The following is an 18,596-nucleotide window of genomic DNA, read 5'->3' on the forward strand; positions in this document are numbered from 1 at the left end:
AGATTGTTTGGAAAATTAATTCCTGTGAGTTTATATAGATGTTCATTTAGTCAAAAATGTATGTTTAGGTCAACCTAGCGTTAGCATTAGCCGTCCTAAGGGAAATTCCATTAAATGTTAGCGTCAAGCTAGCAGACTTTAGCTTCATGTGCTAAATCGATTTATATTTTTTATGAATCAATTATCTATTAAGCTTAAATCATTTCAGATCGATTAATCCATTTTATTTACCCTACCCTAAACATGTTTGACACAAATAAAAAAGCAGCAAATCCAGCAGGAAGTTATTTACTGATGGAAATGATTGTCCCACCCTCACTTTGTCCAGAACAAAGACCCAGCGTAAGAAACCGTGCACAGAAGAGGCAAAACTATTTAAAAAACGTTTTTCAAACATTTATTATGTTATTATTTTATTATTTATTAATTTAAAACAAAACTTTTGGTTTTCTGTTAGTATTTTTAGAGTTTGGGTACTTTTAGTAAAAGAACTAATGTAAAATAATGTTTACGTAAACTACATCATAACAATATTGTTAAATTAATATTTATAACGTTCTGTTTTTTTATTGTTAATTATCATCACATGTAACTTACTTTTTCTTTATTTTTAAAGTAAAAGTCACACCAAGAGCATGAATTAGAGACAATACAGGGACATGTAACATCCAGATAACTATTTTTGATGAATTTGAACCCAGAAAACTGACATGAGCTGCACCGCTGCAGGTCATCACTTTGCCAAAACCTTCCTAGCTGGATCACACAGAAAAGAAGCAGGTGGAAGATGAAGGAGGTCACTGAGGAGAGTTGATCAGCTCTGCGGTTTAACTTCTGCTACTTTTGATAACATCAAGAAAAGTTCTATGTGTCTCGTTTAGGAAAAATAAATGAATACGTTTAAGAAGAAGCCATAAATAACCCTGAACTGCAGCTCTTCTGGACTCTTCCTGGTCTGCTCGGTGTGGTAAACGAGTCCAGTGCAGTAAAGTGGTTTCAGCGTGGTGCTCTCTCATCAGGTTTCAGTGTGGCAGGAGCTGCACGCTCCCACAGGAACTCCTGGAACAGCAGAGAAATGTGCAGCAGTAACAAACATGCTTTTTTCATCAATGGAAGCACAGAGCCCTGCAGAAATGCTGCAGCTTCAGATCCAGGAACACAAATACGACCTCTAAATGTAAAATTCACACAAAAAACCACACGATTACACACACTTTGACAAAGTGCGAGCTTTGAGTAAAAGCTGTGTCGGTGCTGGAGAGCTGCTTTTCTGTCCAGCTCTGACGTTGGACCGCTGAAGTCATCAATCATGTATGAGAGGCTAAAAACAAGACAGGATTTAAAAGAAAACAAAAATAAACTCGGCAGCTGCTTTGTCAGACTGATAAAGACTTTGGTATCTGACGAAAATCGTATGGGATCAGCTGATAAGAGAGGATTCACAGAAAAATGCACAGGCTAATTATTTAAAACTTAAAGTGTCATGTTCTGTTTGTTTTGTGTTACTTTATCAGTTTTTATCCTTTGCTCTGGTGCAGGCTGCTGTGACTCAAGAGAAACTAGCTGCAGGTATTATGGCGGCTGTAATGGCGCATAGACCGGATGGATCCAATGGATGTCCAACAGAAGTTAAGACTTAGACTTTGCTTTATTAATCCCTTTGGGATGGCACCCTTGGGGAAATTAAAGTTAAACGGCGTCTTGAACACACCCGTTAAAATCCTTAAACCAGGGGTGTCAACCTCAATCACACAGGGGGCCAGAATCCAAAACACACCTTAGGTCGCGGGCCGAACAGGATAAACATTTATTGAACACTTTAAACTACATTTTTAAAACTTTAAAACTGTTACTTTGTATTTATATATATTTTTTTATTTATTTTTTTTTTTACTTGTCCTGTCCAACAGATGTGGGCTGAGAGCCTCTAGTGTTGGTCAGATTTTACTGTCACAACAGGAGTTTATTGAGTATAAACCCCTGTTGTATTTAATGGTAAACGTTTCTTATATTGATTATGTTTATATTTATGAACTAGATATATAGCATTACCTGCAATAATGCTAGTGTGAATGGTGTGAGCCAAATTTGCCCATTGAAGATGCTGAAATGTATAGTTAAAAATGCTGAATCTGATGGCTGAAAATGCTGAAGCTGATAGCCAGCTAATATATTAGCTAAATGCCAAGTTAGCCCGAGAAAAAGAAAAAAACTTAGGTTAGCCAAAACAGATTGTATGTAGCTGAAAAATAGCCTAAAAATTGGGTTAAAAAGCCTAAATTAGCCAAAACAGCTAGCATGTAAATATTAGCCTAACTCCAAATAGTCCTTGACTTTGACACATGTGCCTTAAAGCCTCAAACTGGACGCTATCTAGTTTAGTAAGAGAAGATTGTGAAGCTGGACCATATACAACCCAGCCAAAGTACAATGTCGCTCTGACAAAGCCCTGTGTAGATTCTTTTCAATGACAGTCTATCTACACCCCAATCCCTTCCTACTAAGCATCTCATCATATTTTGTACCTTTTTGCACATATCCACGGTATGATCGATATGTAGATTCCATGTTAGCTTTTCATCTAAAACAGTCCAAAATATCTAACACTCTGAATTTGTTCTAAATCTTTACTGTACAATTTTAGTGTCAAATTATGCCCCAACTTCCTTCTAGAAAAGACCATCACTTTTGTTTTCTCCACAGAAAATTTAAAACCCCACATATTGGCCCGATCTTTTACTTTTTTAATCCCATCTGGTTCTTTCCTAAACACATAATCCAAATGTCTGCCCCTCATCCAAATAGCACCATCATCTGCAAACAGAGAACCACCCACCCCACCCTCAATCCCTTCAAACATAACATGTATCATTATTCAAAACACCAATGGACTGATGATGCTTCCTTGTGGGGTCCCATTTTCTATGGCAACTTTCAAAGAATATTGTCCACCTACTTTGACTTCAGTTGTGCTCTCTCTCAAGAAGTATTTAAGTCATTCATATATGTATGTTCCTATAAACGTTGACCCAACTTTATCAACAAGCCCTCCCTCCACTTCATGTCGTATGCTTTCTCAATACCAAAAATACACCCACTTTCTTTGTTCACTTGGGCTGTCATAGTGTCATATTGTAGACACAGAACTGGATCTAAAGTTCTCCTACCTTTTCAACAGCCACTCTGCAACAAATTATTCCTGTCCAGATAATATATCAGTCGTTAGAAGGGTAGAAGTTAATGCAATCAGCCTGTAATTTTCAGGGTTAGATTTGTCTTTGGAATCATGATTGCCTCCTTCCGTGCCATTGGTAACCTACCTTCTTCCCAAATTTTGTTGCACATTTCTAACAATATATCCTTAATAGAGAAACATATACGATCTTTACTTGGGGCTGATTCTTTAATCTTATGTAAAGTCCTATTCAACTGTTCTAGTAAAAGAGACATTCAACAAATGATCAGTGAAACCTCCTTCAAACATTCGGTCATTATTCCCCAACAGTTCCTCTCGTCTCAGCTGTCCTGCTCCTGCTCTTCCCACATTGTCAGTACTGTGCACTCTGCCAAATCTCATTGCCATCATTTCTGCTTTATCTTTGTCTGATTTCACTGTACAGTCTCCATGCTTTAAAACCAGGTATCCATAATCTCTCTTAATACCATTCATCTTTCTAATTGTTCCCCACATATTATTTATGTATATTTGTCGACCGATTGTATTACAAAACGCCCTCCAATATTCTCTCTTAGTGGTTTTGATTGTTCTTCTGGCACTAGCTTGTAATCTTTTATACACCAGTAGGTTATGAAAACAATGATTTAACCTTAACAGTTTCAAAGCTTTGTTCCTAGATTTTATTACTTTAGTATAATCCTCTGTCCACCACGGCACAATTCTGCGTCTCCTCCCTCCTTTGCTTGTGTCGCTGCCCTCAGAAGTATTTCACAGACATTGCTGTCAAAGTTATCAACCCCTGGTGGAATACTAAGCTTTTGAAGTTCCATATCACATATATGGCCAAACAATCCACTCCCATGTTGATAAGGATGGGAAAAGCATCACTACCAACTGTAGTCTCTCTTATCACTTCTCAAGAACATCTCCCTGATATAGAAGTTGATGCTGTTGTCAAATCAACAGTTGACTCGTTTCCTGATTGAGCATTGAGTCTGGTCCCAGTTCCACCATTGAAACAGACTAAATTTACCCTCTATAAAGTCCTCACTCAGTCTCCCATTATCATCATTTCTAATCCCCCACACGGTGTTGTGTGCATTAAAATCTCCACGCAACCAAATATTATCCACCATGAATGTTCTAAGTTTTTGTAAGTTCTCATGGCTTTTTACAGGGGTTGTAAAAATGTGCGATGACAGTACTACCACCCTTAGTATAAAGTTCAACTATTATATATTCCAGGTCAGCAGCTATTTTCAAAAGCCTATATTGCATTTCCTCCTTTAGAAATATTACACATCCCCTCTCCTCTGTTCTTCTGATACTCCTGTACCCTGTCAACACAAAGTCTAATGCCGACTTAAGCCACGATTCCTGTTTACAAATAACATCCGGTTTCACTTTTAAATCATTTATATAACCTTTAAATTCCTGCCCATTGGCAGTAAAGCTTCTGCCATTCCACTGTAGGATCCACCGTTTGTTCTCTCCATCGAGTTCAAGCCTTTAATTCACTTGTTCACAGGATCCATTTTTTATCCCCAATAATTTTTCAGCTCCTTTACAATGATCTTAATTTTCTCAGTTTTGTGTTTCACTTGATCCGTACCGTTTATAACATAGTCCATAAATATGGCGTTAAATTTCCGCCATATGTCCCCCACGAATGTATATCAAACTCCACGCACACAAGGAGCGTTCTACGGGACAGACTCCACGCCCGCTCCTCTACTCCTCCACGCTGGTGAAACCTCTTCTCCCGCTCGTGGGAGTATTCTTACGCTCCTAAAACTGGTTCCGCCCCTCACGGAGGACTGTGCGCTCGTGGAGCTTCTCGTGTGAAACTCAACAGTGAAGGAAAAAAAACCCCCCGGAAATTCCCACAATTCATTCGTTTTCCAAAATGAAAAGAGGGAGAAAGGACTGCTTTATTGATTTATCAATTTCTAAACCACTTTAGTAAAACTAATCATTTTTGATGTTCCCATGTTTTAAAAATCAAAAATGAAGCAAACACATAATGAATGTTTAAATTCATTTTCTAAGAAAAGTGTTGGATCACGGGGAAAACACGAAAAGAGAACTAACAGAAAATACATTTAAACGTTCAGTATGTGTTTGCTTCATTTTTATTTTTTCTTAAAATGGGAACATAAAAAATGATTTGTTTAATATAATAGTTAGAGAAGTTTAACGATTGATAAATCAATAAAGCAGTCCTTATTCTCCCAATTTCATTTTTAGTTTTAACTTGAAAAATGAAAGATACGCAGGTATTTCTGTTTTTTTTCTTTTTTTAATCCTCTACCGTTGAGTTTCATTTGTGTGCGCAGGAGAAGCTCCACGAGACCCACAGTCCTCCACAAGGGGGCGGAACTAGTTTTTGGAGCGAGCACCAGAGGTCACACGAGCGTAAGAATACTCCCACGAGAGCGGAGAAGAGGTTTCACCAGCGCGGAGGAATAAAAACGTTAGCTTATCCACTGTCACTTCCTCACTTTCTTCTTTTTCCCTAAACCTCACATTAGTGACATAGTTCTGGGAATAAGGAGTTCCACTCTGCAGCTTTTAACCGCCTCAGCATGGGTGATGTAGTGTGAAGTCTTACCCTGTGGTCACCTCCACAGTTACCACACTTCTCTTCAGCTGTGACTGCACAGTCTTCTATTTTATGTTCCCCTCCTCACCTCTGCTGACCCCTACAAACTGCTGCTACGTGTCCGAATCTTTGACACTTAAAAAATGTAAAGGAGTTGGTACGTAAGGCCTGACCATGAAGCACAAACAACCTACTTTCATTTTGTGGGGGAAGTTGCTTCCCACAAACTCTGTTAACACAAACATCAACTCTTTCCCCGTTCACCATTCTCGTGAGCCTTTTCAACCTGTTCACTCTCCTCCCTGAATACTTCACTTCAGTTTCTCTAGATCCTCATCCACCGGTATGCCAGATATTACTCCCCGCGTCACGTTCCTCCCTCCCAACACAACTTTCCTTCAAATACTGTCGACGTGCATAATTTTGTGTTGCATTTCCACATTTACAGATGAGGAGCAAACTGCCATCCCTCAACATTCTTGCTAAGACTACATCACCAATCTTCCTCTTGATTTCTTTAGAGAGTACCATGGGACTGAGGGACACTGGCGTCTTCTTCCCTAAATTTAAGAATCACATTAAACTCTTCTGTCACCACCTTTCTTCTGAAAACCCTTTATCATCATCCGTGCTGTTCTCCTCCAACCCTCTTTTATCCCCTTAGCTGGCGTACTAACTTTCTTTTTACCCTTCCATGCAAGACTGGCGTTCAATCTTTGAAATCCACATCCCCATCCTCTTCCGTCCCACGACCAGCCATTCTGACCCAGTCCCAACTGCCAATTCCATTTTTGACTTTCTTCCTCCTAGAACTTTGGATTTCAGATTACCCAAAACAGCACCGCTCCTTAAAACGTCCGGGTCCCCAGCTGGGTGCCTCTCCTGTGACTCCGCCCTTTCTCCTGTGGATCCTGCTAATCAGTCACAGCTGCCTGCAGTGCAGTAATTAGGTTTTGTATATAAGGTTCTCTGCTGGAGCTCTCTGTGTTGGCTTGTTTTGTGTGCTGGCCTGATGTCCTTGTTAATATGTGGTTTTGTAAATGAAAGCCCTTGGACTCGTCCACTAATGAGCTTGTGACTCTTTCTGCATCTGGGGTTCCTCCTGCCTGCCTAACCGTAACACAAAGATATGTTGAATCTCTAGATATGGTCTCACTCTATTTGATTGGATAAAAATAATTGTTTGATGTTTAGTACAACTGAAAGTCTGTTTTCTGTAAAAAAAAAATGCATTAGCAATCCACATCCTTTTATGGGAAAATGAAAAAACAATCTTTATGGATAATAACTTTGTAAAGGAATCTCCTCTGAGAGTGCTCTCACATCTCTTTGTGAGAGTTTCAGTAAATGAAATCTGAGTTAAAATGCGTTTTGCTGGTGATCAGCTCATTCCCTTCTACTGAAAAAGGCTTTCTGCTGCTTTTTTTAAACTCCTGCAGATGGGAGTTTGATCAGGTTCTCTGCACTTTGGATTTGTTCCAAAAGTCTAAAGTAAGTCACAGGAGCCGTGGCTCTTGGTCCTCAGAGCACAAGCTGTCCTTCATCAACAGGCTGTTGGAGCGATGATGCTCTGAGGACATCCAGACCTTTTCAGCCTCACATCAGTCTGCTGATTCAAACACAACGTGACTCAACAATCAGATCTAACCGCTGCGGATGTTTACTCCAATAAATTTACCAGGAAGCATCAATAATGAGCGCCGTAGAATAGTTTCAGTGGTTGAAAGGAGGACATGGAGGAAACCCGGCATGGTGGAATGAGGATCGGCTCACACACACATTGATGGTTTTGTCAGTGATGTTATTCCCCACTGTGCAATCTCAGCTTATTGGATTTCCTGGACAGTTGTGTACAAACATGTTCAACCCATCTTCATTCAGGGTTCTTTCACTAGCATGAGAGAGCAGGTTTTCACCTCGACATCTAAAGCAGGCGTGTCAAACTCCATCGCACAACGGGCCAAAACACACCTTAGTTCACGGGATAAACATTTATTGAACACTCTAAAACTTCATTTTTAAAATTTTAACCGGTGTCTTTTTAACATAATAATGAACTACATATATAACATTACCTGTGATAATGCTAGTGTGAATGCTGGAAGAGGAATTTGGCTACTGAAGATGTGAAATTGATAGCTAAAAATGCTGAAGCTGATAGCCAGCTAAAATATTAGCTAAATGCCAAATTAGCCTAAAAAACAACAACAAAAAACGTAGGTTAACCAAAGGAGCTAGCATGAAGCTGAAAAAAATAGCTAAACTTCAGAATATCCTAAAAAGCTGAAAAAAGCCTATAGTTAGTCAAAACAGCTAGCCAATAGCTAAAATAGTAGCTCAACTCCAAAACAGCCTAAAGATATTTTGTAAATGCCAAAATAGTCCAAAAAGCTAGCAGAATGCCATTTTTAAAACTTTAAAACCATAACTTTTTAACATAATTATGAATAATAAAAAAGCAGGAGTATTATTCCAGAATAAATCAACTTAAACCTTAAACAACTTTCAATGTTTTACTCACCATAAAAATATATTTTGTCAGAATTATACCAATTAAAAATAAGCGCAAGATAACATTGGGTCATTAATAACAATAAAATATAATCGTGTGAAGGGCCGGATCCGGCCCCCGGGCCTTGACTTTAACACGTGATCGACAAGATTCTTCAGACGATGTAATTCCAAACCTGGGTTAAAACTCATCACTCATTTAATGTTGTAACTGCTTCTTTTGTTGTTTTGTCTTCCAGCTTCTTCTTGGTTTTCTCCTGCCTCATTCTCTCAGTTTTTGCCACCATCCGAGAGTTTAAAGACAGTTCAGAGAACGCTCTGTACATCCTGGTAGGTAACACTTTTTAAACTGAATCAGAAACATGTTTAACCCTTTCACACCAGAGCTCCAGTGTTTATGCTCTTTAAATTACTGCATTTTTTAATTGTTAACACGATCAACTTATTCTGAAGGAGAAAATTGTCTCACGCTGCTGTTAACAGTTAAAAAGATACAGTATGTTAAAGATTTTTTTGGTGTCATTTTTCTTCTGAAAGAGAACAAATGTAATAAAAAATTATTTAGTTTTTACATTTCTGAGTATTTCTCCTTTTAAATCAAAGTGTCTTGGACAGACTCTGTTTGAATGAATGATCTTCTTTCCATCAACAGCTCTGCTGCACATGCACTAAACCCTCATCTGTTCCTAGTGTCTAGTTCAGGTTCTGGAGAAGAGAAGATGGTATCTTCACATTGACTGCAGTCAAATGAGCCGCCGTTCACATTTCTGTGGTCAAATCAGCATCACTGGATTTTTGGTGTGAGTTTCATCCAATACTTACGGTAGCAGGACTGAGAACGCTGGAAAATCTCCACCAGACTCCACGGAGCTTCTTGATGTGACCACGGAAATGTGAACGGCGGCTCATTTGACCGCAGTTGGAAAGGATTGTAAATCAATGAAAGAGCATTTTGATGTTAGCTTTGATTATTTTATCAAGAACTCTGAGAAACCAATGATTGAATGTATTGATCACAGTCAATAAACATTGGAGAATTAGCTAAAAGAGTCTTTGGTGAACTGGAAGGAGAAAGAATCAGGATTTTGGAGGAAGTTCTGTCCATGAAGATCTTCACTTCCTCGTCCAGCTGACATCCGGATCAGAACCATACGGCTGGACATTACCCAGATTGATGGATGTTTTGATGGAGCAGTGATGAAGATTTATGCTAGAGAGACACAGAGCTATCATAATCAGACGGGGGGGATCTGGGGCGGAGGTACTCAGTTCAGCTCCAAAAGCCACGCCCCCTCAGAGGAGATTTTGGACACAGAGGCTTCAGATCAACATGAAAAATGTATTTTTAATACATTTAGGTTTGGGATTTTTAATAAAACTTCATAATCATCATTAAAACACGACTGGGAAATTTTTTTTGAATAAATAGATTGTTATAGGGGGACTTTAAGCGTCATCGCCGACGCCTCAGGTGTTAAGGGGTTCATCCCACTGCATTTATGTACTTTGCCGTCATTGTCAGTCAGCTGTTGGAACTTATGAATGGTCCACGTTGAACCCGTTGGTTTTGATTTGCTCCACAGGAAATCGTGACGATTGTGGTGTTCGGGGTGGAGTACATCGTCAGGATCTGGGCTGCGGGATGCTGCTGTCGCTACAGAGGATGGAGGGGGAGGCTGAAGTTTGCCCGGAAACCCTTCTGTGTCATAGGTCAGAACATGCGGACATTCAGGTTTAACAAATGATCTCAGTCATAAGGAAAATAAATGTGTGTATTTCTTGTGTATTATTCAGTGATAATATCTGAAAACTGGACTGAGAGGGCCCACTCCCCTTGGCGTTCCAAACAGGAAGTGGCTCCAAGAAGCCAAAATCCCAAACTCTTCCATAGAGAAATAAACAGCTGTTACTCAGTCGTTCTATTGGTCAGAATAACCAGTTAGGTTTTTCCAGTTATAAACTGACCAATCAGATGCCTCAATAAAAGTAGGTGGAGCTTCCTGGCCTCCACGGCAAACGTTCAAAACGTTTGACAGACTTTGTGTAGCCTGCTTTCTAATGTTAGGGGTGTGGCCTTCAAACAAGCTCAAATAACTCAGACTGACTGACCAATCACTGCTTACTCATGACGTCTGGTTCCAACATGGCGGTGTCTGAATGGTGAAAAAATGGCGATTGAATTGACTTCACATTCCATGATGACATCACACTAGTTGTCGCATTCAGTTGCTGGTACTGATTCAGAAGTTTGATGTCAGCGTCCCTCTCAGTGTCTTAATGATGCTTTTTGCATCTCTGGTCTTTCCAGACATCATGGTGTTGATTGCCTCCGTGTCTGTGCTGGCCGCCGGATCTCAGGGGAACGTTTTTGCCACGTCGGCCATCAGAAGTCTGAGGTTCCTGCAGATCCTGCGGATGCTGCGCATGGACCGGCGTGGAGGCACCTGGAAGTTACTGGGATCTGTAGTTTACGCCCACAGCAAGGTGATTGTGTGTGTCTGCAGCCATCCTGCGTTTCCGATTAGAACTCCGGTCTGTGCTGAGTTTGCAGGTTCTCTCAGTGGGTGTTAATCCTCCAGCTTCTTCTAGAAACATGTCACTATTTGGTTGGTGACTCTAAGCAGGATGATATGGTGGGGATGTAAAAGATGGGTATTGAAAAATCGATCAGGCAGTGGGAGTAACAGCAGTATCGCTTAGGGATATTAAGAACAGATATGTATTGTAGGAGCTAAAAGTCTAGAAACTGAGTAGGTATTCTGACACTTAGAGCTACTGCGATGTGTGATTCCAGATAGACCTGGATTGATGCACTTAGCTGGATGTTGTTTCCCTGTACGATGCAAACAATAGAAGTCTTTCACTCCAATAATCATCTATTAAAATAGTTGACGACTAATTTATAGTTGATTAGTCGTTACTTTATATTATATGGAGTCAGAGTGTAGTAAAGTTGAACAAAGTTGTGAGTGTTTAGCACCAAAAAATGTACTTTTTGAGCAAAACATGCCCCATAGGAAATCAATGAAAAAGTCTTCAAATTAAAACATTTTAAGTAGATTAGAAACAAAACTTTAAATATATTCATGGGCTATGTTTTCATCTTTTAGAGTAATTTAAAAAAAATTGAATTTAGCTAATATTTTAGCAACATGCTAACGTTTTTGGCTAATTTAGTTTACTGAGGAATTTTTGGCTATTTTGGAGTTTAGCTAGTTTAGCTAATGATGGTTAAGATCCACATCCACTTTGCACATGACCCGATTAGTTGACTAATTGGAAAAAATAATCGGTGATTATTCGACTATTAAAATAATCGTTTGTGGCCGCGCTACACTCTGATCACTTTTGCAATTAATCTGTCATTTTTTTATTTACATAACTGATAGGGATTTGACTTATTTTGCTTTATTTTTCTCTGTTTTATTTCTACCCTCTGTGTCCTTTTATGTGCATGCAAACAAAAAGACGTCCAATCATAAGTTTGCTTTTCCAAGTCAATACCTGAATCCATTTCTCTGTCAAATGCTGTGTATTATTATTTAAAGCTTTAAATGCCAGATGAAAAATAAATATTCAGATTTGAGTGTTTTTGGTATCGCTAAAAAGTTAGTTGAATCCTTTATGTATTGATTCGTGGACCATGTATCGAGATGCGTATCGAATTGTGTGAGAGGGAAGGATCGAACACCCCTAGAGTAAGGATGAAACCCTGGTCACATGACCGACCTTTCTTCTCCTGCAGACATCTCGCATCAGTCGTCACTAAACCTTATGGGACATCCTTTCTTCTGCAGTGTTTCCTCTACCCACGCTCTCCTTGTCAAGACATTCTTTTAGTTTAATACGCCCTGAAATTGGATCATTTGCTCGTCTGATAAGCCGTGGAAAATGTGTTGATCCGACAGGAAGTGTGTGGAGTTGAGGGAAATAAAAACATTTATGAAGCCCTCCATTCCACTCTCAGGCCAGGAGACTCTCGTAATCATGTCCAACATTATTAGAGGCCGCCTGATTTCAGCAGTCAGCAGAGGTTCCGCTGTCACCTTCCAGACAGATCCTTGATAACACTTCATTATTTCAGGCTCCCTGATGCCGCCTGTGTTTGTGCTCCCTGCAGGAGCTCATCACAGCCTGGTACATCGGATTCCTGTGCCTCATTCTGGCTTCATTCCTGGTCTATTCTGTGGAAAAGGAGTCGAATGAAGAGTTTGAGACCTACGCTGATGCTCTGTGGTGGGGGCTGGTAAGACCAATGAAAACCAAACAGAGCGTTACGCCACTCATTATTTCTAGTAAATGTAAAGGATGCTTGTTCTGTAAAGCTAGTGTTGTGTTTCTTTGATTTTTAGATCAAACATTCTGCACCACGATTCTAAAATTTAACACAGATCTACTTTTTCTACTCATTTTTATTTCGTTTTAACCAGATCACGCTCACCACCATCGGCTACGGCGATAAAGTCCCCAAAACCTGGAATGGGCGTCTGCTGGGGGCCGCGTTCAGCATGATAGGCGTGGCCTTCTTTGCTCTTCCTGCTGTAAGTATGAGCACTTGAATTCATCCAACCAACTGTTTGAATGTTTCATTTATCTAAGACTCTTAAAACAGCGAATGCAGAGTAATTTAAAGCTCAGGAATCAATCAAAGATATCCATATCGCTCTTTTCAACTGCAGACAGTTCTATCGAGTTACTGTTATTTAAAACATGGCAGAGATAATTAGAAAGCTCCACAGTTGCAGCGTTTTCAGGCCTCACAAAAGTGATTGATAATCCTTAAAAAGGCTTTACTGTTTAAACTCCGGAAGTTTCTGCTCTCCACCAGCCTTTCAGAATGCTCTCAGATGCTTTGATGTTTCTCCTGGTCGGTTTCTTCATCATGTTTGATGGTTTGTGGTTGCAGAAGAAGAAACTCCATCTGGAGGTTTCTATGGGGAATGGGATCACTGACTGATCAGTGAGACCTGGAGAATTGTCTTTCTGGCAAACAGACGTTAGGACAGTCTGTCGGGGAAGAAAGAAGAAACGTTTTTTCAGTTAAAACTATCTCTGTGTTTTCATTTTGATGGTAAATTTGCCAGATTGCTGGATTTATTGAGGAAGATAACCCTTCCTCTGGTCTAGTCCTGAAGACTCCACATCACCTCCATCCTCACACAAGTCAAGATTGTCACTTGATAGCTCTACTCTTTTCTAGTTTTATACAACTAGATTTTTAACAACTTCAGTCTTCGTCTTTTAAAGTCTTTTAAAGTTGCCCACAGGCGACTTTAATCCCCGAGTTGCAGCAACGAGCAGAGTTGAACATGGCACCGAAGAAAAATTTTGAAGCTGATTTGGCAGAGCTCAAAACAGCGTTAGCTGAAATACAAGCTAAGCTAACTCCTGTTCTTCTGCATGATGCTAAGCTAGCAGCGCTATTGGAGCTTGAATCTAAACTATCACCGCTGCTACAACTCCTGGAAGATTTCCATCAAGAAAAGGCACGTAATGAACAACGAGATAATCCCCAAGATCTCCTGGAGAGAAGGATGCCTGACATGGATCAACAAGCACGATGAATAATGTGATTCTCACGGGACTTCAACTACAACCCCGGGTGCGGCCGGGTGCTACCAGCGCTAGCAGGGATGCTAACGGAGCTGCGATGAAAGCTAACCTGACTGCGGAGGATCAAGTTGGAGTATTTCTCGCTTCTGTCTTCGCCCATTCTTGTTTACTATTTAGACCTGGATGTTTTATGATGTTGTTTCCCTCTGTTACCATCTTCTTTTTTCTCTTAATCCCCCCCCTTTACACCCCTCCCCACCTTCTTCTTTTCCGTCCGGTCCAACAAAACAAAAACAAAACATAATCAATATAAATAAAGTTTAGCATTGAATACAACAGGGGTTTATACTCAATAAATCCCTGTTGTGACAGTAAGATCTGCCCAACACTAGAGGCTCTCAGCCCACATCTGTTGGCTCAGCTGTTGGACAGGACAAGTAAAAAAAAAAAGTTGGAGCATTTCTTGCATCTAAAGGGATTTCCTTGGAGCTAAATACTGTTGAGGTCTGTTATCCGCTTCCTCGGAGAAAGAATACGGATAAACCAGCGATCCTGATCAGGTGAAACAACTCAAACACCTGAGGGGGTCTGTGTCTTTCTAAACGATCATCTTTGTAAATATGACACTGATCTGGCGAAGCACGTGAGGCTCCTACGATTGAGGAAACTGATCCACAGCACGTGGATTCTGAACTCCAGAATCTTTGTGAAACCACTCGGACAACCGGACCAGACGAAGCCGAAATAAAATCCATGAAAGACTTTGAGAACTGTGGGATTACGCATGTTTGAACTTCTAATTCAAGCAAAATGTGAAATATGAACTCAAAAAACCGCTGAAGGTGAACTATGACCAGATTCTGAGCTGCTGAGACCTTCACAGTCTTTCAGTTATAACAACGAAGAACGATTACGTGGCCTTAAACTTGTTCCTAAGCTGTGATGTAGCATTTATTCTGCTCAGATTCCTGATCCTTTTCTTTCCAACTTATTATTTTTTGTGTATTATAATCATTCTTTGATTAATACAATCTGCACAAATTGTATATATTTTTTCTCTTTTTAAATTAGAATATTTTGATTTTTTTCTCCATTAACTAATGAAGATAATTTTCTATTTCTATAATCATTCTTTGATAAATACAATCTGCACTAATTGTCTTTTTTAATGATAATATTTAGATTTTTACTGCATTAGCAAATGAAGATGATTTAATTATTACTTTTTGTATTATCATATTTCTTCGAATACAATCTGCACAAAGTGTCTTTTTTTCAATGAGAATATTAGATTATTGTTACTGATTAATATAAATGATTTGTTGTGGATGCTTTGAAATTTACATTAATGATATTAATGATCCTTAATATCCTAAATCTATAAATATTTCATATTAAGTCCTGAACCGGATATTGATAATTCATGTAGAGAAAATGGTCGAGTCGCGGTGGGATTATATAAGTTCGCTTCCTTCCACTCCCTTTCAAGTGATCTACTTGTGATTTATTAAGTGATATGTTATGTATTATGACCTGATTGCTTGAAATAAACCATTTCATTCATTCATTCATTCATTCATAGTTAGACTGTCCCGGTGTTATTGTGTAATCTGTGCCTCCTTAAGTAGAAGTAGGTGGGATTCAGCAGAGAAATGGATACGTGGAGATGCTGATGTTGGAGAACACTGCTGCAGCATCTTCTTATGCATATTCAGCGTGATCATTTGTTCATCTGCAGATCCTCTATCAATGCTCCTGCATCAGTTTGATCAAAGACGGTCTCAGTACTATTTGTTAGTTTGTTGATTTTGTTTTTTCTTTGTTGTTTCTCATGTTTAGATTTTAAGACAACTTCAGGGAAAATCTTTATTCATCATGGGATGCTTTGGATTGTGGAGTGGAACCAAACTGCAACCTTTAAAATAACCATTTAGTTTAGAGACCAGAACCCAACGAGAGACACAAAGTCTCACTTTATTACATGCATAACATCCATTTATGCATAAACGTCTGCTTGCACTTGGAGCTTCTCATCTTCAGTTGTGCAGAGGAGTTTTAAAGTTGTAGGGACTCTAGACTGTCACTGGAGACAAAGGCAGAGGAGGAGGAGGAGGAGGAAGATGGAGAATTGTAGAGACCGTGCAGGTCAGACAGATGGTTTCCTCACATGTGAATTAAAGACGGAGCCTCCAGTCAGCAGAAGAGGTGAAGCAGGTTGTTGTGACAGAAGATTCAGAGAACGGCTGGAGACAGACCTGTGTTTGCTGAAGCTTAAAAGCAAAGACAAAAAACAAAGAAAGATTTCTTAAAGTTTTCTGGAAGTGTTTCAGAAAGTATGAAATGACAAAGCAATCAAACGATAAAAGAACATTAAATCTGTGAGCCGGTAGTGTTCCAGGTTGTTAGTTTTATTATTTTCATTGTTTCATTGTTTCATTTATAGTGTTTTTTATTGTGATTTATTGTTTAGTGATTTTCTCTACATTTAAATTTTATGTTCAGCACTCTGGTTTCCTCTATAAGTGCTTTATAAACAATAAGTTGATTGATAAATCAAACATCTAAACGTAGACTTGATTATATTTCCCCTAAAAGAAAAAAAAAAAGTAAACTGATTTAATGTTTACCAAAAGAAACAGACTTAGTTCTATTGTTCTTTTATTTGTACCTAGTGTTTCATAGATGTATAATTTTGGACGCTCTTTATTTCTATTGAATGTTGATGCTATTTAAGGATGTTATTTAAGGTTTCTCTTAACCACCCCTGCTGTGAATTTCAGGGCATTTTAGGTTCTGGTTTTGCCCTGAAGGTTCAGGAGCAGCACAGACAGAAACATTTTGAAAAGAGGCGGAACCCTGCAGCTGGCTTCATCCAGGTGCACAAAACATCAATACATGTGAAAAAACAATGCTCTGTAATTTTGTGCCAAGACAGTATTTTTGTTTGATTTTTTTTAAGGCTGCTTGGAGGTTTTATGCGACCAACCTCTCACGCACAGACCTGCTGAGCACCTGGGAGTTTTACGAACAGACTGTGGCTCTGCCGATGTACAGGTGAGTGACGGACTCAAACTATTTCAGGATCTTCAGAGCGCAAAGGCACGTCCATGTCAGATTTATCATCTGTAAGCAAAATGGAGCGCTTAAGGCACATGTGTCAAAGTCAAGGCCCAGGGGCCAGATCCGGCCCTCCGGGTAATTCCATCCAGCCCTCCAGATCATTTTATTTTATTGTTATTAATGGCCCGATGTTATCTTGGGCTTATTTCTAATTTGTATAATTTTGACAGAATATATTTTTATGGAGAGTAAAATATTGAAAGTTATTTAAGGTTTAAGTTGATTTATTTTGGAATAATATTCCTGCATTTTTATTATTCACAATTATGTTCAAAAACTAAAGTTTTAAACTTTTAAAAAATGTTATTCTGCTAGCTTTTTTGACTATTTTGGCATTTACAAAGATTTTTTTTGTATATTTTCCAGTTTGGCTAATATTTCAGCTACATGCTAGCTGCTTTGGCTAATTTAGGCTTTTTCTGTTTTTTATGCTGTTTTTAAGTTTATCTTTCTTTTTTTGCTACATGCTAGCTGTTTTGACTAAAATAACCTAACATTTTAGCTGGGTATCAGCTTTAGTGTGTTCAGCTTTTATCTTCAGCGTTTTCAGCTATCAGCTTCAGTGTTTTTAGCTATAAAGTTCAGCATCTTCACCTAGCAGCATTAGCATCTTCAGCGGCCAAATTCAGCTTGCAGCATTCACACTAGAATTATTGCAGATAATGCTATTTATCTAGTTCATAATTATGTTAAAAAGTTATGGTTTTAAAGTTTTAAAAATGTCATTTTAGAGTGTCCAATAAATGTTTAACCTGTTTGACCTGCGACCTAAAGTGTGTTTTGGATTTCGGCGTCTTGTGCGATTGAGTTTGGCACTCCTTTGGTTGAACTCTGATCTCTTTCATCTGGTTAGATGCTACGGTCTGCTGTGAAAACCCCCACACTGATGTGGATTCTTGTCTGTTTAGTGATACTAATAACAGAATATTTGATCTGAGACTCTAAAATATATTCATATGTAAATGTTCCTAAAGTCATTTCAGTGGATCAACTCTTCTCGTGTTTGTCTCAGCGAACAATCAGTGATTTTTAATCTTAACTTGCTGCCTTCTCTTGACTGAATGATGGGGATGCTCTTTGTCTCTTCCCAGAATTATCCCCCCCCTGAATCAGATGGATCTGCTAAGGAATCTGAAGGGCAAGTCATTCAGGTACAAGTATTCAACCAAGACGGATTAAACATGTATGAGTAAGCACCTGCTGCTTTAATTTTTTCTGAATCTGTATCGGGAAAAACATGTTTTTGCTGACATCAGCACTATGAAGTTGTAGCAACAGAAGAAATGATGTTTGTTTGGGCTGATAAATTACCTGTCTAAAGGTTTACAAAGCATTCAGCAGATCATGTGATTCACCTGTGTGCACACACATCACATGTACACACACACGCACACACAGACAATAATGAATACAAAAATAAAAAAAACCTCTCGAAATTGCATTCAGCCTTAAGAGAGGCCAAACGTTCTAACAAGGCTTTCTAGATGAGGTCAATGATTGTACCACAAGTGGTTCTGGTAAGGTAATACACACACGTGCACGCGCTCACACGCACTGAGGATTTATTCTGATGCATTTATGGACCGTGAAAGGTCATGCTTTTGTCTGCATTAACAAACGCATTTGGAGGTG

General features: G+C 39.1%; 1 protein-coding gene across 4 annotated transcripts in view; it reads left to right on the top strand.

Moving 5' to 3' along the window:
• Positions 1-18,596, top strand: part of LOC112159535 (potassium voltage-gated channel subfamily KQT member 2) — a 51,405-nt gene that overhangs the window by 9,443 nt on the left and 23,366 nt on the right. For all 4 annotated transcript variants that reach the window (XM_024293671.2, XM_036212939.1, XM_036212941.1 and 1 more), the window contains exons 2-9: positions 8,531-8,621; positions 9,875-10,001; positions 10,600-10,775; positions 12,412-12,537; positions 12,722-12,832; positions 16,625-16,720; positions 16,804-16,898; positions 18,056-18,115. In XM_024293671.2, the coding sequence (XP_024149439.1) occupies positions 8,531-8,621; positions 9,875-10,001; positions 10,600-10,775; positions 12,412-12,537; positions 12,722-12,832; positions 16,625-16,720; positions 16,804-16,898; positions 18,056-18,115 (882 nt within the window). The remainder of the gene's footprint in view (positions 1-8,530; positions 8,622-9,874; positions 10,002-10,599; positions 10,776-12,411; positions 12,538-12,721; positions 12,833-16,624; positions 16,721-16,803; positions 16,899-18,055; positions 18,116-18,596) is intronic.

The sequence above is a fragment of the Oryzias melastigma genome, linkage group LG7 (assembly GCF_002922805.2).
Source record: "Oryzias melastigma strain HK-1 linkage group LG7, ASM292280v2, whole genome shotgun sequence".
Lineage (NCBI taxonomy): Eukaryota > Metazoa > Chordata > Actinopteri > Beloniformes > Adrianichthyidae > Oryzias > Oryzias melastigma.